At 41.9% G+C, this 26557-nt stretch overlaps 1 protein-coding gene and 1 long non-coding RNA gene across 6 annotated transcripts in view; both read left to right on the forward strand.

Annotated features, from left to right (window-relative positions):
* The first annotated feature begins 1696 nt into the window (after positions 1-1696).
* LOC109677797 (uncharacterized) lies at positions 1697-12508 on the forward strand. Its single transcript, XR_012441288.1, has 2 exons — positions 1697-1847; positions 12381-12508. It is a non-coding gene; the product is annotated as an uncharacterized lncRNA (long non-coding RNA).
* A 2345-nt stretch (positions 12509-14853) lies between these two features.
* The window catches only part of LOC141416667 (uncharacterized), a 42862-nt gene continuing 31158 nt past the window's right edge, over positions 14854-26557 (forward strand). For 3 of the 5 annotated variants that reach the window (XM_074053812.1, XM_074053815.1, XM_074053817.1), the window contains exon 1: positions 14854-15163. Coding sequence is in view for 1 of the 5 variants with exons in the window: in XM_074053815.1 (XP_073909916.1) it covers positions 15158-15163 (6 nt within the window). In the remaining 4 variants the exon portion in view is untranslated. Of the gene's footprint in view, positions 15164-23134; positions 23246-26557 lie in introns of all 5 variants that reach the window. The other 2 variants (XM_074053814.1, XM_074053813.1) reach the window with 2 other exon arrangements.

Consider the following 26557-nt stretch of genomic DNA (forward strand, 5'->3'; position numbering starts at 1 on the left):
GCACATCAATTAACTAAAAACAGGAGAAGCTTGGCATCCCTGCCTCCATGCTCTAAGTCATTCTCTTTACAGTCACTTTGCAATCACCTTGTTTTCCAAAAAGGACAAAACTGATAACATCTTTAGGACAAGGGACTGAAACACCCATAAGGAACAGTGGAGAACTGTAGGACAGGCCACCTCTCCAAATGAGGACAATTACCTATAATGATGAGACTGTAGTCTGGAGCAGGAGCAGTCACTTCATGGAACCAGATTGCTCCCCTCAAGTGGTGATAGCAACAACATCTCTGGAACCTCTCTGGGAACCCTTGGACTGAGATAATGGTCAACCAGAACACACCTGTGACTGACACTGTTTAGCTATTCATACCTTTTGTCCCCTGTCCCCAGTTCTTCTATCTTAAACCTATAACTCATGTCTGTACCCAAAGATGACTGAAGATGAGCTGAGTTTTACTCTGCCTCATCCCGTGGCATGTCCCAAGCCATGTAATAAATCTCCTGTCTTTGCCTTCACCTCGCCTCTTTACTTGGCATTTAGGGACTGGTGGCCAGACCTGGCATATGGAATCTCAGGAGTTTAGGTCTTGGGTCTAAAACTCCTGTTTCAGAGGTGGGATTAGGACAAAGGGAGAGTTTCAAATGGGTAAACCAGAAATGTAATAACTCACTCCCCAGCATAGAATACCTAGTGACAACCATGAAGCCAATGAAGTAGTAGAAAAGGAGAGTATAAATTCAATTTCTCGGGGGTGGGGTGGGACTGGGATTTGAACTCAGGGCTTGTGCACTTGCAAAGCAGGCTCTCTACTGCTTGAGCCACACTTCCAGTCTATTTTGCTCTAGTTATTATAGAGATGGGATCTTGGGAACTCTTTGCCCAGATTGGCCTTGAACCTTGATCCTCCTGGTCTCAACCTCTGGTGTAATTAGGATTAAGAGTGTGAGTTTTTTCAAAATAACTATCTGCCATTAAAAAAAATCCAATTTACTCTCCTATTTGAAGCTTAAACACAGGATAATGCTGGGTCTTTATTCAAATAATGTGATTGAGATTTTTTTTTGTCTCTTTTTTTTCTCTGTTTTTCTTAGTGTTTTGTCTCTCTTGAATCCTTTGTACTGGTGAGAAAGCTAGTTTTTCCTTGTAGTTAATAATTTAATCCCCCTGTTGGCATGTTATTATTTTCCTGGCTGATGATGTGCAGACTGAGAGATCAGGTTGGAGACATTCTTGTCCATGAAGCCAAGTGCCAGATCCCAAGTTCCTGAAGTGTGACAGCACCAGGCCTTTTGTCCTGGTCCAGTGAGGCCTCACCTAGGCCAGGCACCGCTACTTTTCTGAGATCAGGGGCTGTCTCCTTAGGACACGGAGTGGTGAATTCCTTCAGCAGGCTCCTGGTCTATTTTCCTGATGGAAAAAGCAGCGTCCTCTTTGAAGTGCCAGGAGCAGGTTCTGTTTAATACAATGAATCCGCAGGATGCACTGCATAGGGACTAGAGAGGCGGCCTGTCCTGCAAAGGGGTGTGGCTGGCATCAGTGACCTGGTCCACACTCAGTGGGAGGTAGACAAATCTCTTTTCCTGTCATTCAGGTGCTAGGGGATGGGGCCTGGATTTCTAGCCAATCAGAAGCGGAGAGGGGCGGGAGCTGTACTGACTGTCCAATCAGAGGCCAGCAGGAGGAGGAGCCGCTTTTTAGCCTGCAGGCTGCGTTTTTTTTCTGGCGCCGCCATTATCGCAATGGCACGGGAGGTGGTGAGAGAGACTGCACGGCTCTCCCGCTGTGATCTGCGTGTGCCGCCGGGGCGGTCGGAGGACCCGGGTGCCCGTAGGAGGCGGAAATGGTGAGTGTGACCGGAGTCCCCAGATGATGAGGTTGGAACCGGCCTGAAGTGGCTGTGACAGACCTGGCGTCCCCACGGGAGCTCCGGAGTCTGGGGCCCAAGTCGCCGCTAGCGTGGCCCTCGGTCCCCGGACTGGGGCTGGGTGCCCGGGCGTGACCCTGGCGTCCTGTCCTCTACCTACGGGCGACGCGGCCCAGGTGCGGAGCCCTCTCAGGGCAGCTCCCGCGCCCACCCGAGCCTCGCGTGTCCCCAGACTGCGGTGACGGGGTGCCAATGTCGTTGGGGCTCAGGTGGAAAGGGAGACACCGAGGTGGGGCTTGAGGTTGTCCTTGGGCATAATCGTTGTCATGCTTGACCTGTGTGTCACAGGGTTTACGAACGAAGCGCAGGTGGAGGCGGGACAGCCCCGAGTGCAAGGTCCGCACGGTCTCACGCGCGAGGCCGAGCAGGGCTGTGCTTTCCGGGGAGGAGCGAACAAGGGGGGAAAGAAGGGGGAGAGGAGGGGCTACAGGTGGGCTGGGGATCTTGGGGTCGTGTCAGGCTTTTGTCTGGGGTTGGGATCAAAGAATTGAGCCCAGAGAGTAGCAAAGCGGCAAGGTTTATTGAAAGCGAGAGTAATTCCTTTAAAGGAGAAACGATGTCTGGGGGTCTTTTATGTGGTTTTGGTGCGGCTGTAGGGAAAAACCTGGCCTTCTTTGCAGGTGGGGCTGGGCGATTCGCAGATTTGACTGACAGCCAGATGTCATATCACTTATTTCTGACTAAGCTTGCCCCTGTCCATAATTCACTCTAGTTATATGCATGAGATGCAAGTAATATTTATGAAGTCCTAGGTAGAGAAAAGCACCTGAAAGTTACCAAAGGTACAGTTGGGCTACAGGATGCATGCTTTCAGAACTGGTTGGAACCGGTTTTTCTCACTCCCCTCTGCAGGATGCAAGGTACCACAAGCACTGCAGTGTTAAAGGCAAAAGAGGCGATTCTGGATGGTCTGGGGGAGGTTCAGATGTTATCTCCCCAACTAGTATGCACATTGACCCTGTAAGTTCCGGACCCCTATCTCACCTAGACAGTGTTTATGAAATACAGATGGAGTGGGGACCTGAGCTTATTGAAAGGAGGTTGTCAGTGGTGGGGCGACCAAAGGGCAAGGCCTAGCAACACTGCTTTCTAGGGAGGAGCAAACAGGAGGAGAAAGAAAGGGGAAGAGGAGGGCGATGGAGGGGCAGCATCAGCTTCTGAGACAGAAGACATGTCCCTGAGGTCACCTGTCCTTAGGGTGACATAAAGGAGGGGTTATGCTGGCTTAGGCTGAGGGTAGTCAGATCAGAGACCTGGAGGGGGAGAGAAACTTCAGGAAAGTTTGCTTAGTGTTTTGTTTCTGCTGATCAGTTTAGCTAATAATTTTTTGAGACAGTAAGTGGGAAATTGGAGTGTGTGCCTTAGCTTGTTGTAGGTTCAAAAAGGAAGGAACTCTAAATGTAATGGTGTACTCTAAGGGATTTGCTGGGCTTTTATAGGGTGGGGGGCAAGGGTAGAGGTCCACCCCTGGGGACTTCCCTAGGATAATTAGCTCATAATTGGCAGGGTGATTGACAGGTTCCTGCAGTTTCCTATGTACATTTCTGGGATTGCCATTCCATAATTTTAATGTTATGCATGAGATACATATGAGGTTTTTAATAGGGAGAAACCACCTAAAAGTTTAGGTTAAGGACAGAAGTGCTGTTTCTGTGCATGGTTTACAGTCTGGTGAGAGCTTTATCTTTTTTTTGTTGTTGTTGTTACTGTAGTTTGAACTCAGGGCCTATACTTTGAGCCACTCCACCAGCCTTTTTTTTTGTGATGGTTTTTTTGAGATAGGGTCTTGCAAACTATTTGCCTAGGCTGGCTTTGAACTTCAGTCCTCCTGATCTCTTCCTCCTGAGTAGCTAGCTAGTATTACAGATGTGAGCCAGTTGCACCCAGCTTGCTCTGCTTATTTTGGAGATGGGGTCTGGAGAACTATTTGCCCAGGTAGACCTTGAACCTCAGCCTCAGTTCTGATCTCAGCCTCCCAAGTGGCTGGGCTTATAGGCATGAGCCACTGGCACCCAGCTTCTACCTATTTCTTGTGTGTAATATTATTGATATCTTTTGTCATTATTTTTCTGTGCTTGATTTCAGATTATCTTGCTCTCATTTATATGGATTTATGAAATCCAATGTAGACCACTGAGTTCAGATCTTTGTCTTTTTTTGTAGTGCTGGCATTTGAACTCACTCAGGGCCTAACACTTCCTAAGCAGTCATTCTGCCACTTGAGACACTCCACCAGCCCTTTTTTGTAATGGTTTTTTTCAACATAGGGTCAGATGAGCTTTTTGCCTGGGCTGGTCTCAAACTGTGATCCTTCTGATCTCTGTGTCCTGAGTAGCTAGGATTATAGGCCTGAGCCACCAGCACCCAGCAAGGTCTTTCTTTTCTAGTGTTTGCATTCATTGCTTTTAAGTTTCTCCTCATGAACCGCTTTTTCTGCACAAAAGAAAAAGATCTGTGCTCATTGCACTTAGGAGGTGAAGGCACAGGATTAGAAGATTCAGGCCACTTGGACTACATAAGAGGACCCCATCTTGGAAAAAACCCCAAAAAGATACAGGATCATTTTCAAATACATAACATCTTTTGAGACTTCCCTTTCACATGTGTCATTTCAAAGTTCAAAATTTAATCCATTCCTTGGAGGTTTTCCAATTATGGTTGCGTTATTAATTTCCAGTTTAATTCCTATGTGGTATGAAAGCATGCCTTACATGGTTTCTATTCCTTTAGGTTTTTAAGGACTATTATTATTTTGGGGGCTTGAACTCAGCCTCACACTTACTAGGCAGGCACTCTACCACTTGTGCCACTCCATCAGCCCAAGGACTGTTTTGTTGTTTTGTTTTGTTTTTCTTGACACAGGGTCTGAATGAATAGACCAAGCTTGCCTGAAACTCATCATCCTTCTGCTTCCCCTCCTGAGTCCTGGGATTACAGGCATGCACCACTACACTACTCCTGGCAAGGTAGATTATGCAGTCTGGGTTGGTGAATATCCTTTGTGATCTTGATAAGAGTGTGTATTCTGCAGTTGAATGAAATATACTGCAATATCACATAACTCCATTGGAGGGTGATGCTATTGATTTCAACTATGTGACTGCTAATTTTCTCTTTGGGCTGTCAATTTCTGGTACAGGTGTATTGAAGTCCTCTGATTTAATTGTGGGTCTGTGAATTTTCCTTCTATTGAATTTTTTTTTTTTTTTGCCTCGTGGTTTCATGCTGTGTTTAGGGGATACATATTAAGGAGCATGTCTTCTTGAAAGAACTGAGGCCTTTATCATTGTCTTTATGCCTTGCTATTTTCTTTGAGGTATAGCTTGATTAGTCTCAAATTTATAGAGCCTCCAAAGAGCTTTTGGATTATTGCTAGAATGAAGTCTCTCTCTGCATAGCTTTGTATTTAATCTCTTTGTCTTGGCCTTTTTTTTTTTTTTAGTGGGGCTGGAGTTTGAACTAGGGACTTCAAGGTTTAGGTGCTCTTCTGCTTGAGCCACATCTGCAGGTCATTTTTGCTCTGGATATTTTGGAGGTGGGGTCTTTCAAACTATTTCCCTGGGCCAGTCTCAAATGGAGATCTTCCAATCTCTTGACTTCCAAGTATCTAGGACTACAGACATGAGACATCAGGACCAAGCTGATTTTTTTTTTTTTTTGGTGGCACTGAGGCTTGAACTCAGGGCCTACACCTTGAGTTGAGCCACTCCACCAGCCCTTTTTCGTGATGGGTTTTCTTGAGATAAGGTCTTGCAAACTATTTGTCTATTTGCTGGGGCTGACTTCTTCCAGATCTCTGTCCCCTGTGTAGCTAGGATTACTGGTTTGAGCCACTGGGCCCATTTTATGTGATTGTTTTGTATTTTCCATTTTTATGTATTTTCTCTCCTCCGTTATGATATGAAGTATACTTGTTTCCTAAATTTTTAAAAGTAATTTCACAGCATTAGCAATATCTATATGCGAGTAATGTGAATCTAAATTAAAATAACATTATAATAGACTGGAGGTGTAGCTCAAGCAGTAGAGTTCCTGCCTAGCAAGCACAAGGCCCTGAGTTCAAACCCCAGTACTACCAAAAAAATCCCAAAAAACATGTTACTCCTTCCCATCCCATATGCAGTTACTATAGCTCATTTTCTGTATCAGGAACTATAAGCACCCAGTACTTTGTTGGTATTACCAGTTTGGAAAGAATGTTTATTTGTTAATACAGATAAGAACAAAGAAAGTAAAGACTTCTTGTGCTTCTATTTATTTTCCAGCACTGATTTATTTATGTGATCAGAGTTCTTAAATGCTTCTTTCTGAAGAACTTTTCAATAATTTTTCTCTTTTTTGGAGGAATTGGGGTTTGAACTCATGGCCTCACACTTGCTAGGTAGGCTAGGTAGATGCTCAATCACTTGAGCCACTCTGCCAGTTCTTTTTTTTTGTGTGTGTTGGGTATTTTTGAGATAGGGTCTTGTGAACTAATTGCCCCAGGGCTGGCTTTGAATTCAGAGCCTCCTGAGTAGCTAGGATTATAGGTGTGAGCCACTGGCACCTGGCTCAATAATTCTTGAAATGCAGACATACTGTTAATACATTCTCTCAACTTTATTCCATTTTTTTCTCTAGACTACATCATTTCAGTTCTTTTCATGCATTATTTGATTGTTATGCTTGCTCAAATTCTTTGGAATACTTACAGTGATGGTTTTATTTGTAATACTTTAAACTGACATTTTGTGTGTGTGTGTGTGGTTCTAGGAGTTGAACTCAGGGTGCTTCTCACTTGCAAAACAGATGCTGGCACTCTACCACTTGAGTCACACCTCCAGTCTATTTTGGATATGGGGTCTTGAGAACTATTTGCCCAGGCTGGCCTTGAAACCACAGACCTCTCAAGTAGCCAGAGGCATGAGCCACCAGTGCCTTGCACTTGCACAATTTCTTTATGGGAGTTCTAATTTTTTTTCTGGTGTTGGGAATGGAACCCAGGGCCTTATGAATCCTAGGCAAATTCTCTACCATTGAGCTACATCCCCATCCCTCTGTGTTAATATCATATCCATTTTCCTGATTTTCTTTGGTTCTTTCACCATGGTTGCCTCCAGCCCTTTGATCACAGGGAAGACAGTTGATTGGAAGTCTTTGTGGTAAGTACAATGTCTGTGGCTTCTGAGAAATGCTTTCTCTCAATTCATTTTTTTCATTGATGACCTATATTTCCTGCTTCTTCTTTGTTCTTGTCATTGTTTTTATTAGTGTTGTTTACACATGGACATTAGAATAGTCCCATGGGTAACTATGGAAGTTGGATTCTCTTTCTTTTCTGGTGTTATGCAGAAAGTTCAGAATGGATTGGAATTAGGTTCTTCACTTACTCTTGAAGTTGTCTGTGGAAACCTGGTTGGTTAGGCATTTGGGAATTAATTTCCTTTCAAGAGTAGGCATTTGGGAATTAATTTCCTTTCAAGAGAGTACTTATGCAAAACGAAATTCTTCTGACTTATTTCAAAATAGCCAATTTTTTCCCTCGTTCTGTGGGAAGCAGGAAGTCATTTTCTCTGATCTTCATTATGAGAACCTGGTAGGGTTTCTGAGGGTAACACTGTGTAGTTTGTGGGATCCCCTGAAACTGGACCTCTATAGTTTTTACCACTCAAAGTAGTTCACACTCATCCTTGAGCAGTTCACCGTGACCTACCCTTGTTCTGCTTACAGATTTCTGTTCCAGTAAGTTAAGATTCTCTGGTTCTGCCTCTTTGTCTCCTCAGTTTGGAAACAGGTTTTCCTCTTGTCTTTACTTCTCTGAGTCTAGAAGAGTTGAGAGCCATGTGTGTTTGGTGCACGCCTGTAATTCCAGCTTCTTGGTATGCTGAGGAAGGAGGGTTGGAAATTCAAAGCCAGCAAGACTCTATCTCAACAAAAGGGGAGGGGGAGCTTGGTGTAGCTCAAGTGATAGCGCAGGCCTAAGATCTGGGTTCAGTCCCCAGTGCCACACCAAAAAAAGCCATAATAAAATTGTTACCGAGTTTGTTTTTTTCCTTGTGTGAATGAAAATGTTGCCTTCTGTCTTCCATGCTGGACAGGAAGTGGGAAGTAATGTGAGTTCAGCATTTAACCCACAGTATTCCACTTCTCTCTGCCCAGATCAAGATAAGGTGATCAGAAATCCTGGGGGCTTCCTCCTTTGCAGCTGGCAGGAGACTCAGACCACTTTAGCCCTCTGCCCATGGGAATGAACTCACATTTCCCTGACAGAGTGAACTCACTTTCCTGATAAGTGCAGTGAAGCCTTGGGAGCTCCTTTTCTTGCTCTGTTAAGACTCTTCCTTTAACCAGGTACCAGTGGCTCAAGCTCAGGAGGCAGAGATAAGGAGGATGGAGGTTGGAAGCCAGCCCTGGGCAAATAGTTCCTGTGACTTTATCTCAAAAATTCCCAACACGAGACAGGGCTGGTGGAGTGATTCAAACCTCAATACCCAAAACAGAACAAAACAAAACCCTCTCAAGCCCTCAGTTGTGGACTAATAAGGTTTTGCACATTCTTTTTATCTGTGCCACATTGACACACATCTGCAGGTGACCGTTATAATTGGCTTCACAAGTAGGATGCTTAGACCTTGAACACCTACCCCTTTGTCTGTCTTCTGTCCTGTGACTGCCAACCTGGTGACTTCAGGTACTCAAACCTGCTGTGACATGCACTACTCTGTATTTTCTCCCAAATCTGTGAATTGAAACTCAAGATTGCTACATATCAAGACAAACATGCGCACAAACTAGGATGTGCTTTTTCATCCTTAATTCTTTGTGTTTATCATCAAAAGACAAAGCTGGCTGTAGTGGTATATGCCTATAATCCCAGCATGAAGGAGACTGAGGCAGGAGAATCATGAGTTTCAGGCAAGCCTAGTCTACATGGTGAGACCCTGTCTCAAAAAACAAAGAAAAAAAGAAATATATTCAAAAGAAAGTGAGGTAAAAGGTTTTGGTACGATTTTAATAGCAATCTAAATATACTTAAGATCCTCATTAAGATTCCTAACATCAGCTGGGTGCTGGTGGCTCATGCCTGTAATCCTAGCTACTTGGTGTTAGAATGAAAGGTGCAGACTGGATAGGTGGGTAGATGGCTCAAAACGCCAGCACAGGGTTTATTGTCGAGAAGTGGTCCTACTGAGCGGGTCCCAGGCAAGAGAGCTGGAGCCCATAGCTGCTTACAGACTGGGGGTGGATAAAGGAGATAGGTGGAGAAGTCCCAGGAAGGTCACTGGACATGATAATCCTCAATGACCCTCTAACCCTCCTGAGATAATGGCTTAAGGGTGGGTCATTCCAGGCCAGGTGAAGTTTCCAGTAAGTCACCTTCAAGGCTGGAGGGGGTCCAGTTCTAACATGGCTTCCTTTTGTTCACTCTAATACTTGGGAGGCTGAGATTGATAGCATTTCGAGGCCAGCCCAGGTAAGTTGTTCTCAAGACTCCGTCTGCAAAACAACCAAAGTAAAATGAACTGGAGGTGTGGCTCAAGCAGTAAGAGTGTCTTCACTGCAAGCATGAAGCCCTGAGTTTAAGCCTCAGCCTCACCAAAAAAAAAGTTCCTAACATGGCCATAGGCAGTCACAACAGATCCCTGCCTAACTTCTGTCATATACCATAAGTGATTCTGTGGTTATTTTTCTTACTTTTCCTATTTCTTTTTCTTTACCATCTGTTATTTTTCACTAAGCAGTGTTGTTTTAGTTTCGCCTCCTTTGAGAAAATGAGTCCTAATGGAATTGCAATGGAAAGGTTTATGAGCATTTTCTGTGCCTAGGAATGTTTCAGAAATGCTAGGGTCTGAGGGTGTGGGCTAGATTATTCATTCCTAGGGTTTCTTTTACTCAGGGTTTTTCAGGCTGACTTTATTTTTTTAACCCCCTCCCCCCCTTTGGCAGCTTCATGCTTGCTAGGAAGGTGTTCTTAGTGCTTGAGCCACTCCACCAGCCCCTCAGGTTGACTTTTCTTCTTTTTTTTATGTTCAGTCACAGAACTTTATTTTAAACCAACTGTAAGTACCTAAAGATTAAAGTCAAAAAGCAGAAAAGCAAACATAAACAGTCATTGTTGTCTATATCCTGCTTATTCTAGTGACCAAGAGGAGTTCTAGTGAATGTCAAGCAAAGGATGGCTCTGGACTAGGGACAGTTAAAAGGCTTGTTGCTGCTGCTGTTGTAGTGGTTGGTGGCATTCTTGAAGGAACCCACCTGTTCTTTTCTCATTTCTCATTTCATGACCTGTTGTCTAAATTGCCAAAGCATCCCTTTTCCTACAGGAAAAGACTAGAAATAAATACTTATGCATAGTGTGTTACCTACTTACTATCATCACAGAAAGTAATATTAAATTAAAAAGTAAACCACTTATTGGAATAGTGCCTGCCGTTGGTGACTCAGTAATGAACTTCATCTCCACTTCCACTTATTACTCTGCCATCTTCAAATTAACAAAACAACCTTGATTAAACCCCACTGGTTAATAGTTTGGTGAGTTAATTCAAACAAGACTCCCAAATCTTATGACATAAGCACTTCGGCATCCTAGAGGCTTATCTGGGCCAAGATAAGTTACCTAGTTTCATGTTAAAGTCCTTAATGTTATAGTTTGAAAGTCCTTTCTGTGTGTTAGACAAGCTGCTGCTTTTCCCCCTCAGAAGATTTTTCAGCATTGGTAGAATTTGTTATTCCTAGTAGCCTTGGTCAAGTATTTTGGTTGACTACTATTTTGGAGGAATTTAGGGGAATTTTTTAAATTTAATTTTAATTTTATGTTTTGATGGTACTGGAGTTTGAACCCAAGGCTTCACGCTTGCTAGGCAGGCACTCTACGGCTTGAGCCACTCTGCCAGCCCTTTTTTTTGTGATGGGTGTTTTTGAGATAGGGCCTTGCAACTGTTTGCCAGGGCTGGTTTTGAACTTCGACTCCTGATCTCTGCCTCCTGAGTAGCTAGGATTACAGGTGTGAGCCAGTGGTGTCCGGCAAATGGTAATTATTTTACTTACTTATTTTTTGGTGGGACTGGGGTTTGAACTCAGGATTTCACACTTGCAAAGCAGATGCTCTACCACTTGAGCCACACCTCCTGAATTTTATAAATATGTATGAGAGATATCTTGGTGACATTGCATCTTTTTATCTTCCTCTTTCCCCCCTTTTCATTCCCTTTTGACATTCCTCAACAAAAGGTTTAAGTAGCATGTTTTCCAAGTTTTTAATTAGTACATGACAACTGTTTTTTTTTTAATGGGGCACTCTATGATATTTCAGTACTTGTTCACAATATGTGATGAATAGATTACATATCCATCATCTCAAACATTTACTATTTCTTTGTGTTAGACACATTAAAAATGTTCTCCTTCCCATTTTGGAGTATATAGTAAATTATTGTCAATGATAGTTACCTAATTTCTCTGCCATGTATTTATCTTACCTAGTTTTGAGCTAAATTTGATCTGTAGAGCACCAGGTTCGAGCATACAAATGTTGTCCCTTAGTGTGATCACTGAGGATGTGCCATGATTCCCAGATAACAAGTTGTACCAACTGTCGTGAAATGGAGCTCATTAGCAAATGGACACTAGTTAATAGTGTCCAATAAGCACAATTAGTATGCCCAATAATGAATTCATCATTGCCTTGGGAGATTTTGGGGGCTACTCAGGTGGACTGTTTCTATGGAGCATGTAAGAAAGGTACAAAGTTTTAAGGGGAAAACAGGAAGCAAATGCCATCCTGTTTGTATGTGTATAAACTGATTAGGCAGACTGAGTTCTTGTCAACTGGATTGGTAAGCTCCTTCTCTTATCAATAAAGGAGGTAGGGTGAGTTAATGAGTATTTGTAAGAATACAAAGTCTTTTTTTTTTCTTTTTAATTTTTTAATGGTGGTGGTAATGGGGTTTGAACCTGGGGTTCCCCCTTGCAAAGTAAGCACTCTGCCACTTGAGCCACACCCCAGCCCTAAGAATAAAAGTCTTAAGACTGATGGTGTTATCTCTATTTTGTACAGTAGGTGGGAGGACTAGTTTTTTTTGAATCAGAATCTTGCTATGTAGCCCAGTGTGACCTCGAACTTGTGATCCTCCTGCCTCAGTCTCCCATGTGCTAGGATTACAGGTATATACCACCACACTGGCTGATAGCAGCACTTAGAGAAATGCTACATACCATACAATGAGATTTTAGTACATCTCAACTTGCCATTGAGAAATGTGCTTCTCTTCTGCTGTTTGTTCATGGGAATGGTCAACTTGAGCATAAGAAAAGGTATGTGGGAGGGCCTGTGAACCTGTCCACCAGCCAGGTCATGCAGTGGAAGTTTGGGGTTCACAGAGTCTGTGAACTGCCTGGGAATTGAAGTACAGGTCCCCAGATAATGTCAGGCTCACTCTTCTTCCTGAAAATGTATTTGTGATATTTTAGGAGTCAGTGACCCTTGAGGATGTGGCTGTGAATTTCACACAGGTAGAGTGGGCTTTGCTGACACGTTCCCAGAAGAAACTCTACAGAGATGTGATGCGGGAAACCTTCAGGAACCTGGCTGCTGTAGGTAAGGGTGACGTCATCATTCCTTCATTTAGTCAGTTACAAAGCAAGTGCTTTTTTGGGGGGTTGGGGGGGCTACTGGGGTTGAACTTTGAGTCTTGAACTTGCCAGGCAAGTGCTCTACAACTTGAGCCAAGCTCCCAGCCCTTTTTGCTTTTGTTATTTTTCAAATAGGGTCTTACTTTTCTGCCCAGCCTGACTGGGACCACAGTCCTCCTATTTATGCTCCATGTATAGTTGGGATGATAGATGTGTGACATTATGCCCAGCTTTTTATTAGTTGAAATGGACTTTTTGTTTGGGCTGGCCTTGAACTGCAATTCTCCCAATCTCCACATCCTAAGTGGAGGATTATAGGTGTGAGCCATTGTGCCTGGCAAAATAATGTTTCTTGTTCATCAGTGTTCAAAGATTTGGAACATGAAAATGGAATACTTTGGTGAATAAATTCAGCATGGTTGCAATGTAGCATGAACCTAGAACTTCATAATTCTTTTATAATGTAATGATTTTTCTGTGTCTACATTGTAGGACAAAAATGGGGAGACCAGACCATCAAATATGTATACAGAGATCCTAAGAAAAGTCGAAGGTAATTTTTACTCATAAAAGAAAGCAATGGTCCTCAAGAAATTTGAAGTGGCAAGAAATATTTAAGACAAGCACACTAAACAAATAATCTCAACCCTGAAATAATTAGCTATGAAAAATTCCACCAAAACTGCATATAGATTGGACATCCTCATTTCAAAAATTCAGGATCCTAAAGGCTCAGATACCCTAAACTTTTTGATCCTGAGCATGATGTCACAAGTAATACTTTGGATGGTTTAATGTATATATGAACTTTTGTTTCATGTAAAAAAAATTAATAAAACTGCATGAAATTACTTTCAGGCTTTGGGTATAAGTTCTAAACATAAATAAATTTCATACTTACACTAGAATCCAACAATTTTTTTGGTGGTATTGGGTTTTGAACTCAAGGCCCCATGCTTGATATATAGGAGCTCTACCACCTGAGCCATTCTGCCAGTCCTGTTTTGTGTTGGGTATTTTTGAGATACAGTCTTGCTTTTATTGCCCAGCTGGCCTCAAATCTCTATCTTCCTGATCTGCCTCCTCAGTAGCTGGGATTACAGGCATGAACCACCAGTGCCTGGCTTGATCCCATGCATCTTAGATGAAGAACACTCAAAATCTGCTCTTTCCTGTGACCTAGTTGTTCATTGTTTGGAAGAGTCAACTTGGAAACAGAACTGGGAAACCTCTTGTGAGGTTTGATGGTACTGCTTTGATTACTTTGGTAACAGTTGATACGAAGCCATCATGCCCAGCATTCTGTCCAAGAGTGTTTGCATGGTTTATATGGGTTGAAAAGCCTAAACATTCTCTAATGGTGTTAAATGTAAGTCTAGCCAGGTGATCCTAGCTACTCAGGAGAACAGAGGATCACAGTTCTAAGCCAACCTGGGCAAATAGTTCTCGAGACCCTGTCTTGAAAAAACCCATCACACCAGCTGTGGCTAGTGGAGTGGCTCAAGGTGTAGGTCCCAAGTTCAAACCCCAGAACTAGGGGGAAAAGAAAGTAAGTCTAATTCCTATTAATAGATGTAAAATCATTAATATCTCTTTGTAATGTATGGCTCTTTCATTGCAGAAGACAAGTGTTGAAGAGATGTGAACATGAAGAAAGTAGACAATGCGGAAAAATGTTCAGCTGGAATCTAGAGTATATCATGAACATGAAAACTGGAATAAAACCATGTGAAACCCATGTGTGTGGACAAGCATGCACTGGCCATTTATCCTATGAGAGGCATATTGTATCTGACTCAGGACACACTAAGAGACCCTATAAGTGTAAAAAGTGTGGTAAAGCCTTTAAGTGGCCCTGTGACCTTCGAAATCATGAAAGAACTCACACTGGAGAGAAACCTTATAAATGTCAGCAATGTGGGAAAACTTTTGGTTGTTCCACTTACTATCAAAGACACGCACGGACTCACACTGGAGAGAAGCCTTACGTATGTACGCACTGTGGCAAAGGCTTTAGATGTTCCAGTTTCCTTCAGATACATGAAAGAATTCACACTGGAGAGAAACCTTACGTATGTACGCACTGTGGGAAAGCCTTCACTCGTGCCAGTACTCTTCGAATACATGAAAGAAATCACAATGGCGAGAAGCCTTACGTATGTGAGCAATGTGGAAAGGCCTTCAGAGAATATGGTAAAATGAAAAGACATGAAAAGATTCATACTAGACAGAAGTCTTATGTGTGTGAGCATTGTTGGAAAGTCTTCAGGTTCTCCAGTTCCTTTCAGAAACACGAAAGGACTCACGCTAGATAGATACACTAAATATAAATATCATGTGACCATTGTAGCATACATGAGAAAGCATGATGGAAAGGACTCCTATCAATAAAGATTGTGGAAAAGCCTCTGGTCATCTCAGTTCAGTCCACAGATATTAAAACAAAACAAAAAAGCAGTATGGAGATAACCCTTTAATAGAAGCGATGTGCAAAAGTCATCAGTTGGCCCTCATGCAAGAAAGTACACTGGATCAGAGCCATGTGAATGAAAAGTATAAGAAAGTTATCAACCATAAGAGTTTCAGTGTCTCATGAAAATTCCTCATGAAATCCTATGAATGTAAGTAATACGAAGAACCTAATGCAAAGTAATTTCTGTAAAATGACCCAGAAAGTACAGGACCTGTAGGAAACCTAAATGCTATAGATGTATTGTGTTCATCAGTGACTCATTCTTTTTTGGGGTTTGGGCTCACTTGCATAGCAAATACTCTACTGCTTGAGCCATACCTCTAGTCCATTCTGCTCTGGTTATTTTGAAGATGGGGGTCTCGCCAACTGATTTGCCAAGGCTGACCTTGAACCATGATCCTCCCAATCTCAGTCTCCCAAGGAGTTAGGATTGTAGGCATGAGCCTTTGGTGCCCGACTCATCAGTAGGTCATAAGTACATCTCTAGACATGGATGTGCCATCCATGCTATTGAAAGCAAGCATGGTGACATAATACAGTTGAAGTGAAATTGGGATTATCCTATTGGCCTAAAGTGGTGTGTTCTAGATATGTCTTTGTGTATATTCCATGTGACTTTTTCATGGAAAAATAATATTTTTTGAGCTGGTCATATACCAGTAGAGAACTTGCTTAGCATGAGTGAGGCAATGGATTCAATCCCCAGCACTAAAAGAATAAATTAAAAAAATTTGTGTACCATAAAATTTAATATAAACTCTTAACATGTAACTTAATATAAATAATAATTGTATGTTATATATAATTAAAATATAAACAAATTATAAAAATACTTAAAATGCACCTTTAAAAATATTTTTTGTTTGTTTTGGTGATACCACGGTTTGAACTCTACCTCATACTTGCTAGGCAGGCACCCTACCACTTGAACCAATCTACCAGGTTCCCCAGTTTTTTATTTTTATTTTTTTTTGTGCTCCTGGATCTCAACTTAGGGTCTACACCTTGAGCCACTTCACCAGCCCTTTTGGTGTTGGGGTTTTTTGAGAGAGGGTCTCGTGAATGTTTGCCTGGGCTGGCTTCAAACTGGCACCCAGCCCCAAAGTATGTTTTTGATGGTATTGGAACCTTTGCTTGCTAGGCAGGTGTTCTACCACTTAAGACACACCCCCAGTCCTTTTTTATTTTTCAGATGGTGTCTTGCATTTTTTGCCCAGGCCAGCCTTGGATTATGATCCTCTCACATATCTAGGATCACAGACCTGTGCCACCACTGCCTGACTTACTGGTTGAGTATGGGGTCTTGCTAACTTTTTTACCCAGGCTGACTTCAAACTGTGATCCTCCTAATCTCCACCTTCGAAAGATCTGGGATTATAGGCTAGAGCCAGCCAGCCAGCCAATTATATATTTATTTATTTTTATTTATATATTTTATTTGCAATACTAGGGATAGAACTCTAGGCCTTTTGCATGCTACTCAAACACTTCTGCCACTGAGGTACAGCTCCAACCCTAATCTTTTTCTTTTTGAAGTATTATGTTTTTCAAACAAGTTTTTGTACATTTTTTAAAAGTAATTTATTTGCTCTTTCAGACAACTTGTAGACTAACAAATGTTTTTCATTTACTGAGAAGATAAATTGGACTGGTGGAGTGGCTCAAGTGGTAAAGTGCCTGCCTAGTAAGCATGAAACCCTGAGTTCAACCCCCACCCCCCCAAAAATAAGCCAAAAAACTGAGAAGATAAATGAAAATATCACATTATAATCATAAATCAGATTAAGTTTACAACTTTGCCAAGTTTATTTGTTTTGTTCTGAGAAGGGTTGTTGGGGTGACCTTTGCCCCAGCTGGCCTCCTCCCAAGTGCTGGGAGTATTGGTGTGTACAGACTGTTGCCAAGTGTTTTGTTTAGCACTGGGAGTTATTATTACAATGTAAATCTACCTTCAGCTGTTTTTTCCTTGTGTAAATTTTATTGTATTATTTTATTTTTGCAGTACTGGGGCTTGAACTCAGGGCCTATACTTTGAGCTACTCCACCATCCCTTATTTGTGAAGGGTGTTTTGGAGATAGGGTCTTATGGAACTATTTTGCACGGGCTGGCTTTGAACCACAATCCTCCTGATCTCTGCCTCCTGAGTAGCTAGGATTACAGGCGTGAGCCACCAGCACCTGGCTGTAAATTTTATTTTTCATGATTATATTGTTAATACTCTTGAATTTTGAACTGTGCATGATGGCCCACAGCTGCAATTCCATCACCTGGGGAAGTTTGTAAGTTCAAGGCTAACCTGGGTTATAGCAAGATACTGGCTTCCAAAAAAAAAGTTTGAATTTTGATCATAATTTCTATTTTACACCAAAAGTTAAATCATGCTTTTTGATAGTCCTCCTGCCAAAACTACCAGGATCATGTCTTCTGTCACATAGGATGCAATGCGTCTGTCCACACACTGTAACTCACTGGTTCATCAGTAAGAACAGTCTCAGTAAATTTCTTACAGGTCTAATGTTTCTTTTGTGAGGATTGATTGCTGGTCCATTTAGTGAGGTGTCTTCCTCGTGGATGCACTGAGGGGTTGATTGCAGTTCTGTCTTTAGTTTATCAGAGGAGTGCTGTGGTAAGGCAGCAGTAATGAATAATGAAGTGAGAGTAAACCGAAGTCGTGAGAAGTACCAGTCAGTCACATAACTAAGAAGAGGGGAATTTTGCTCATTTTTTTTTATCTTAAGGGTGTTTTGTTTTTTTACCAGATTTAGAGGTACATTTACAGGATGCCTTTTACTGGATGTCTTTTTGTCTGTATTCATCCTCATTACTCAGGAGCATTATCTAATGGTGGAGGTGTGTGACTTGTATCTTCACAAGTTTTGTTGTAAGTCTTGTGTCTTGTGAGCCCCTGTCTTCTGGACTTGCTTTTGTCTTTCTGATTTGTTATCTAAACAATGAAGTACTTCTTACCATTTATTATTTACACTGCTGTTCGTAAATAATAGATGTTGTTAAAGTTAGGTTGGGGTTATGTTTCCATAAAAGTAGGAAGAAAATCTTATAGCTTGAAATTATACTTAACACACCTAAACCACTGAACATCAAAGCTGAGCTTAGTCTACATGAAAGTTGCTCAGATCACTTAGATTAATCTACAGTTTCTGTTGCATAATATGGTATTGAATTGCTTGTGTAATTCATTATATGCAGTGTACTATATGGTATCATTTGCTTTCTCTCATGGTCTTGTGTTGAAGTGTGAACTGAGATCACTGCTTACCACTTACTGCTGTTGTGGTGAAACGTCAGACCTTGAAATTTGTCGACATTTTCTGGTGCGTGCATATTGCTTTCTTGTTGTAGCATCAGAAATGGTAAGCCAACCATGATAAGTGAGAGATCCTTATTGCAGTTAAAATACATACATTGACTTACTCCTTAGCAAGCTGTATAGTAACTTCACTTTAAATCTCCTTTATGAGTTAAGGAGAGCAATATGTTTAGGTACAACCCTGGAGACACAGTCACTGTTAAAAGTTAAGCTTTTGTTGCTTAGAATATGCGCTTTGATGGTAATTTTATTTTTTTTTATTAATTTTAATTTGTATTTTTTGGCAGTACTGGGATTTAAACTCAGTGTCTCATGCTTGCTAGGCAGGCATTCTACCTCTCTTAAGAGAAAGTAAAGCTCTTTTGCTTTAGTTATGCTTTTAGCATTTATTTATACAAGAAAGGGAGAAAAGTAACTGCTTTGAGTTTTATCCACAAGTAGAGAAAATCTGCTCTTTGTCCGTTTCTTCAGTTATGTCTTCTTCACCCTATGGATATTATCTGATCTCACAATTGTTAGTATCTCATTTGCTCTTTTCTGTCCTTCTCCCCAATTTTTCCTTGGTCTATACAGATGGCATTTTAGGAAGCCCTTGTGATATGTGCAGCATGAGGCCAGTGACAGCAGGAGTGAATGTTTATTACTAGCTCATAAGGTGCAACAGGCAGAATTTACCAGAACACAGAGAGACTCTGAGCTTCAGTAGGATTGAGATGCTAATTGAGCAGGAGCTGTGGCCTGTAGAGGAGGGAAGTTGGACTGCCTTGTCCTCAGGACACCAGGGAGGCAGCTAGGAGAGCGAGTGCCCTGAGTTCTTTTGCTGGCTGTTTCCATGTTGGCTTCTCCCATTGACGGAATCAACCAGAGGCCAGAGGCTATAGGATTCTGACTTGTGGTACTTACAGCCCAGCTTCCTTGGTCACAGGGCAGTGTGGGGAAGAGTGGATCTACAAGATGAGTAAGTGCCTTTAGCACTGGGTTGGTTTTTGCTTTTCCTTAGTCCCAGTTCGGGTATCAAGTGTTTGGAAAGTCATTGTGTGGGTTTTTTAAAGGGCAGAGATTGTTAGTTTCCTTCTCCAGCTTCCTGCACTAGACATCAAAGTTTTCTCCTTGAGGTAAGTTAAGTAGGATTATAATGGCTTGTTCCCCATTAGATTATAATATGTGAACAGGAGTTGAAAAGAAGGAAATTTGAACATGCTCAGCTCCACTGCCCAGCTTAGTATACCATTTACAGTGGTGTAAGTGTACAAGTGCATAGATACTCCCAATATTGTATAGTTCAACTTCACAGAGTTTCAACTTTATGGTAGTGTGAAAGTGATAACCATTCAATAGAAATTTTGAAAACATTTTCCTTACTGAAAATTTAGAATTTTTTTGCCTTTGGAACTGTAAACCCAAGTGTCACTCACCTCTGTCACTAGTCCCTGCCCTCAACTCCTCCTTACCTCCGTCTCAAGCTACATCCTCTCCAAGCTACCCTGGCCTTCATTATTCCAGCTGAAATCTTGGCACTGGCAGTTCCCTGCTTCCAGAATGCACATTCCATGACTAGCTGTTTTGCATTCTTTAGGCCTCAGCTCTTATGTCCTTGAAGGGTCCCAACATGACCCCCTCTCTAGAATGCATCTCCTCATGTATTCGTGGCCAGCCTAGGCTACATAATGAGACCCTGCCTCAAAGAAACAAAAATTTTAAGAAAATTTAATAAGTCAGGCATGGTGGCTCACCCTTGTAATCCTAACTGCTTAGGAGACTGAGATTGAGAGGATTGGGGTTTGAGGTCAGCCTTGGCAGTATTTCCACGAAACGCCATCTCCAAAATTATCAGAGCAAAATGGACTGGAGGAGTGGCTCAAGTGGTAGAACACCTGCTTTGTGAGCATGAAGCACTGATTGCAAACCCCAATCCCACCAAAAAATAGACTAGAATGCCTCTCCTTGTGGATCCAGTTATTCTGCATTATGCCTCACAGCATATTTTCCTCTCTGAAATTGCATTACATGATTTGGTCACTAATGTATGTTTGTGCCCCCTGTCTCACCAGCTCCTAGTCTAGAATGTGAGTTCCCTGATGTTTGGAAAGTTTATTCTTGGCTCCATGGTCTTGGCAGTTACTTCCTGAATGGCTAACTGGAGATTCCCAGGGCCTACTTTCCTGGGAGAAGTCCTCCGGGAGTCCCAAGTCTCGAAGGAGCTCTTGGGAAGGCCCTTAGGTTTTCAGTCCCTAGAGATAGTTACCCAGGAGTTTCAGGCAGGACAGACTGCCAGACATATTGCTTAGTTGGCAGTATGCTTTTTGATACTTCTCCCACTCAGCATTGTGGATGAGGACAAAAAAGAACTGGTACTCACTCTACAGTGTTAATAAATTACTAGTTAATTATACTCTAGTTAATAAATTACATGAGTTGTTCAAAACTTTATTAGAAAACAGGCTACTTGGTAGATGATTTTGCCCACCTAAGACTAATGGAAGGGTTCTGAGCACACTTAGGTAGGCTAGGCTAAGCTCTGTTGTTTGATATTTAGATTTATTAAATGCCTTTTAACATGACATCACCAGCTTATCAGTATGTAATTTTACTGTAGCTGGTGGAAATTTCATCAGCTTATTACTTCCACGTATTAGTGGTATGAAGATCAGCAGAATCCCAACCTGAAGAGTTGGGCTAGGGGTATGGCACAAGTGGTAGAATGTCTGCCTGGCAAGCACAAGGCCCTGGGTTCAAACCCCAGTACCACCCGAAGAAATTCATCTGAAATTCTGTCAGCCTGGCCATATTAAAAATCACAATTTATGCTTGTGACATTACCACGGATTCATCCAAGTGACCTGAAGAAATTAGTGTGGACTGTGTCCACATGTGTGTGCAGGACAGTTGAAGCAATGCAAGTGGCTGTGAGGAAGTGAGGTGTTATTTTTGTTAAGGTGGTGTGGAGATCTTCAAAGCTATACTCACATACCACCTCCAAAGTGATCGAGCCTTGAGAGCAGAATGGGAGGGGCCCAGGGCACCAGTGAGACCTTAAGGTTCACTGTACATGGCTGCGTTGGATCTCTCCTCCCTGCATTGACATCTAGAACATATCAGCCATGCCACTGGTGATTCTAGTAGACTAATGTCTGCCTGGCCACTGCTCTGAAAGGCAGAGGATAAATCTGTCCACAGGATGCTAATTCTCCAAGACCACAAGTGAAGAGTTAGGGAAGGGTGGCTTCCTTCACCTAGATTTCAAGGTCTCAGATAGTCCTCCATGTGGGCAGAATGGTGTAAAATAGACCCACTGAGGCAAGAAAAGTGAGTGTAATATTCTGTGATTTACTGAGACGAAGAGATCACATTCACATGACTTACTGCAGTCTGTTAGTACAATAGTTTTTGCTTCCTAGTTAGGTATTGTTAGTCTCTTACCGTGCTTAATTAGTAAATTAAGCCTCATCATAGAGGTTTAATACTTAAAATATATAGGATTAACTATGAGCCACTGTTTGAGGCACCCCCTGAAGGACTTGGAACAAATCTCCCTGAGATAACAGGAACCTTCTGCATTTTGTACTGCATTATATCACCGAGAGGCACACCAGTCATATCCAACTTGCTGACATCAAGGCAAATAGATAGGGTAGAAGCTGACCAAAGAGAGAGGTTTGACTAGAAGGCACTGAGCACTTCATTGGCCAAGAAAAACACTTTTCTACTCCCAGTAAGTTGCCTGTATTTTGGGAAGCCTCCAAAGAACCTTCAACTCAGGGCAAACCCTGGCTTTGTATCCTGGCTTCCTTCATCTCCTGTCTTCCTTTTGCCCTTGACTTGCGCTGAAGGAGCTGAAGGTACCTCTGTCCCTTTCTGTCTTTCCTAAGACTGGGTCCTCCTTACACTGGGCAGGTTCTGATGTCCCCCTGGGGAGAAACAGGTGGAAGGGAGACTTTGTTATGTGTTGGGGGAGGGACTGGAAACTTTTCCAAAAGCCTCTCCTGGCCTTTTGAGGTCGTGATGTCAGGGTGTTACCAAAGAACCTCAAGCAGGGCTTTCTCTTTTGCCTCCTCACTCCTGTCATATATCATGGAAGAGGTGGCACAAGCTAGGCATGGTGGACATTCCTGTAATCCCAGCACTCAGACAGGAGGATCGTGAGTTTACAGCCAGTCTGTGCTACACAGCAAGACCCTGTCTCAATAAAACGAAACAACACTAGAGTGCCTGCTTAGCAAGCGTGAGGCTCAGTACTATCAGAGAAGAACAAAAAGAAAGAGATGTCCTTAGTAGGAGGGGAGCACTGGGCAGATGGTCCAAGGGCAGAATGGGAGTGATTTGGGTAGTCACCTAGCCTGGTGTTGGGGAACAAGGTTGGAATGAAGAATCTTCCAGTTTGAGATGGTGCCAGGGGTCTTTACCCAGTTAAGGTTCCCTGTCATTGAGCCACCCGTTGAGCTGTTCAATCAGTCCTTTCAGTCAGTGTTGATTCTGGTCCTCAAGGAACATGGATGTCCGGAGGCCTTTTTTGTTGTGATGTGGACGGTGCGTATTACTGGCGTGGTGGGGGGGGCTAATGATGCTGCTAAAAACCTCACACAATGCACAAGGTAGGCACCACTGCAAGGAGAAATTAGCCCCAAACGTCCCTACTGCTGAGGGTGAGGAACCCTATTGCAGGTACATTTTCTGTTTCTGTGTCCCTGCTGATTACTGGACTAAACAAAATAGTTTCATGTATATATTTTTATTCATATGCCCAAATTGAATTATGCTAACAAGTTCATCCTCATTTTTGCTTTATTCAGTTCATGTCATTTACACGATTTATTTAATATTGCTGTACATGCATCTCACACCTACCAGGGGCTCCATTGTTGGCGTACACCAATTTGTACCTCCCTGCTCCCCATCTTTGGGTAAGTAGGTTTTTCCTGTTTCCTTACTAAAAGTAATTCTGTAAGGGATCATGTTCTTATGCTGACCTAGTAACAGGCTCATGAAACCACCACAAATACTGGTGTACAGAACATGTACATACTTTAAATCTTAATTTCTACCATTCCACAGTCCCACCAGTGGTGTGCAAGATTCTGTTATGTACTGCTTGTTGTCAGTGTTTTGGAATTTCATTTGGAGAGTGTAACTCAATGTCCATTTTTCATTTCCTTTCTCCTTCCTTTCCTCCCTCCCTGCTTTCATTTCATTTTTGCATTTAGGTTCCTAATGCTTGATCTAACTGGTTTCTTGTTTATTCTTTATATTATCCCCTGGTCACTTTTGGAAACTGCAAATATCTTTCCCCAATTTTCCTATTGTCCATTAGCTTTATTCAGGGTATCCTTTGTAGAAGTCATAAATATCATTTGCTTATCTTCTAAAAATCATCTTGTGGGTTTGCACAAATGTGAAGTTTGTCACAGTTTTTTTTTCATACACTTCCTCTATACTTTATAGTTTGATGTTTTACATTTGTCAAGAATCCATTGGATTCACCTTTGCATGTGATCTTAGTCAGAAATCAGATTTTCATAGTTTTATAAAACAAGTAACTTTTCTACCACAAATGAGTGAATAGTCTACCTCCTCCCCTTCATTTGTGCTACCAGCTTTCCCCTATCTTCTGTTTTGAATAATGCAGGTTTTTTGTTTAGTTTATTTTTCCTGAAAAGTTTAATATAGGCCAGGCACCGTGGTTCATACCTGTAATCCTAGCTATTCAGGAGGCAGAGAGTAGAAGGATCTCAGTTCAAAGCCAGCCTGGGCAAATAGTTCTCAAGACCCTGTCTGGAAAAACTCTTCACAAAAATAGGGCTGGTGGAGTGGCTTACGGTGAAGGCCCTGAGTTTAAGCCCTTGTACCGTGAAAGAAAAGAAAAAGAAGAAAATACCCAACACAGAAAAGGGCTGGCAGGGTGGCTCACTTGGTAGAGTGCCTGCCTAGCAAGTATTTAGGCCCTGAGTTCAAACTCCAGTATTACAAAAAAATCTGTGTTCTATATCCACACTTAAATATCTCTGTAGTGTGTCCCAGTTATTAGGAGTGGGTGGCTCTTCTCTTTACTCCTTTTTAAAAAGAAACCAGTATAGTATTGTACTGTTTTTCTTTTCTTTCTTTTTTTTTAAATTATTTCTTTTAAAAAGTGTATGTGAATTTGGAAACTTTTTTTTTTAATCAAATTTAAGTTGATTCACTGGAATTGTAAGTAACTTTGTATTTAGGATATAATATGGAAGTATTGACATCATACCAGGTCATTGCATCCAAGACTATAAGTTTTTCTATATATTCACCTCATCTTCTGTAATTTTATTATCTTTAAAATTTTTTCTTTAAAGACTGTGCTGTTTCCATAACTTGGCTATTGTGAATAGTGCTGCAATAAACATGGGTGTGCAGGTGCCTCTGGAGTAACAGTCTTTTGGGTATATCCCCAAGAGTGGTATTGCTGGATCAAATGGTAGATCGATGTCCAGCTTTTTAAGTAGCCTCCAAATTTTTTTCCAGAGTGGTTGTACTAGTCTACATTCCCACCAACTTATCTCAACCAGCAAAACCCCTTGTTCCTTCCTATTATTGGTTATACTCTCTCTACAACAAAACTAGAGATAAGGGCAAAATAGTTTCTACTGGGTATTGAGGCGGGGAGCGGGAGGGGGTGTAGTGGGTGGTAAGGGAGGGGGTGGGGGCAGGGGGGAGAAATAAACCAAGCCTTGTATGCACATATGAATAATAAAAGAAAAATGAAAAAAAAAAAAAACAAAAAAAAAAGACTGTGCTGCCAGGCACTGGTGATTCTGTAATCCTGCTTTTACTCCTAAGTGACTTGGGATCTTGGTCCAAGGCCAGCCCAGGCAAACAATTCTAGAGACCTCATCTCCAAAATAACTAGAGCAAAATGGACTGGAGGTCTGGCTCAAGCAGTAGAGTACCTGCTTTGCAGCATGAACTCCAAGCTCACGTCTTCCCCCCATCTTCCCAAAGAAAAAGGGAAAAAAAATTTTTGGTTGATTCCTATGTATTGCATAGCATGTTTTTCAATGTTGTCTCTCTCTCTCTCTCTCCCCTCTCTGGTTTAATGAAAGTGATAGTAAAGTTTATTAGGAAAGGAAATACTTCAATAAATAGACTGAAAACAAGACATCTACAGTAAAAATGAGAATAATTTTTTTTTTTGTGGTAGTGGGGTTTGAACTCAGGGCATTCACCTTGAGCCACTCCACCAGCCCTTTTCTGTGATAGGTATTTTTGAGGTAGGGTCTCAAGAACTATTTGTCTGGCTTGGCTTCGAACCTCGATCTTCCTGATCTCTGCCTCATGTAACTGGGATTACAGGCGTGAGCCACTGGCGCCCAGCTTGAGATGACTATTTCTGAAATGTGGCTTCACTTTATAGCTCTGGCTGGACTTGAAGTTGTGGTCCTCTTGTCTTAGTCTCCAAGTGCTGGGATTATAGGCATGAGTTACAACGCTCAGCTTAAGTATGTTCTGGAATACCCTGGGAGATCCTGAGACCCTTTCTGGTATCTGTGACATCCCCAATGAAATTTAAGGGGTATTTTCCTCAACTAGAACAACAAATTGTTACAAACTGACTGAGGAAGCAAGTAGGAGCATCTATCTGTGCCCCATGAAGCTAGACATTAGAAATACTTGCCAAAACAGTAAAAAAAGAAAAAAGATTCACATCCCTAAGTGTAGTTTTGCAAATGTAAATACATATATATATATATATATATGTATACACTTTCTTTTAATTGGAATTTGAACCCAGGGACTCACACATGCTAGGCAGGTGCTCTACCACTTCAACCAATGCCCCAGCTCAATACTTTCTTAAAGTTACTAATATTAACATATGGTAGCTGTATTATAACCTTTTAGGCAGATGTTAGATTAACAACTGAGTAAGTTTAATTTCTTCTGTTTTAACGTACAACATGGTGAAATTCAGTCCTTAAACCAACTTAAGCAAAAGCCCTTTAGGTTCCTCCATAGTTATAAAAGGATCTGGAAATTTATTTATGTATTTATTTATTTGCAGTACTGAGGGCCTACACCTTAAGCCACTACACCAGCCCCATTTTTGTGTGGGTGTTTTTGTGATAGGGGCTCCTGAACCATTTGCCTGGCCTGGCTCAGACCATGATCCTCCTGATGTCTGCCTCCTGAGTAGCTAGTATTATAGGTGTGAGCCACCAGCTCCCATCTGAGAACAAAATGTTTGATAA

This window comes from Castor canadensis, chromosome 14, assembly GCF_047511655.1.
Source record: "Castor canadensis chromosome 14, mCasCan1.hap1v2, whole genome shotgun sequence".
In the NCBI taxonomy this organism is placed as follows: Eukaryota; Metazoa; Chordata; class Mammalia; order Rodentia; family Castoridae; genus Castor; species Castor canadensis.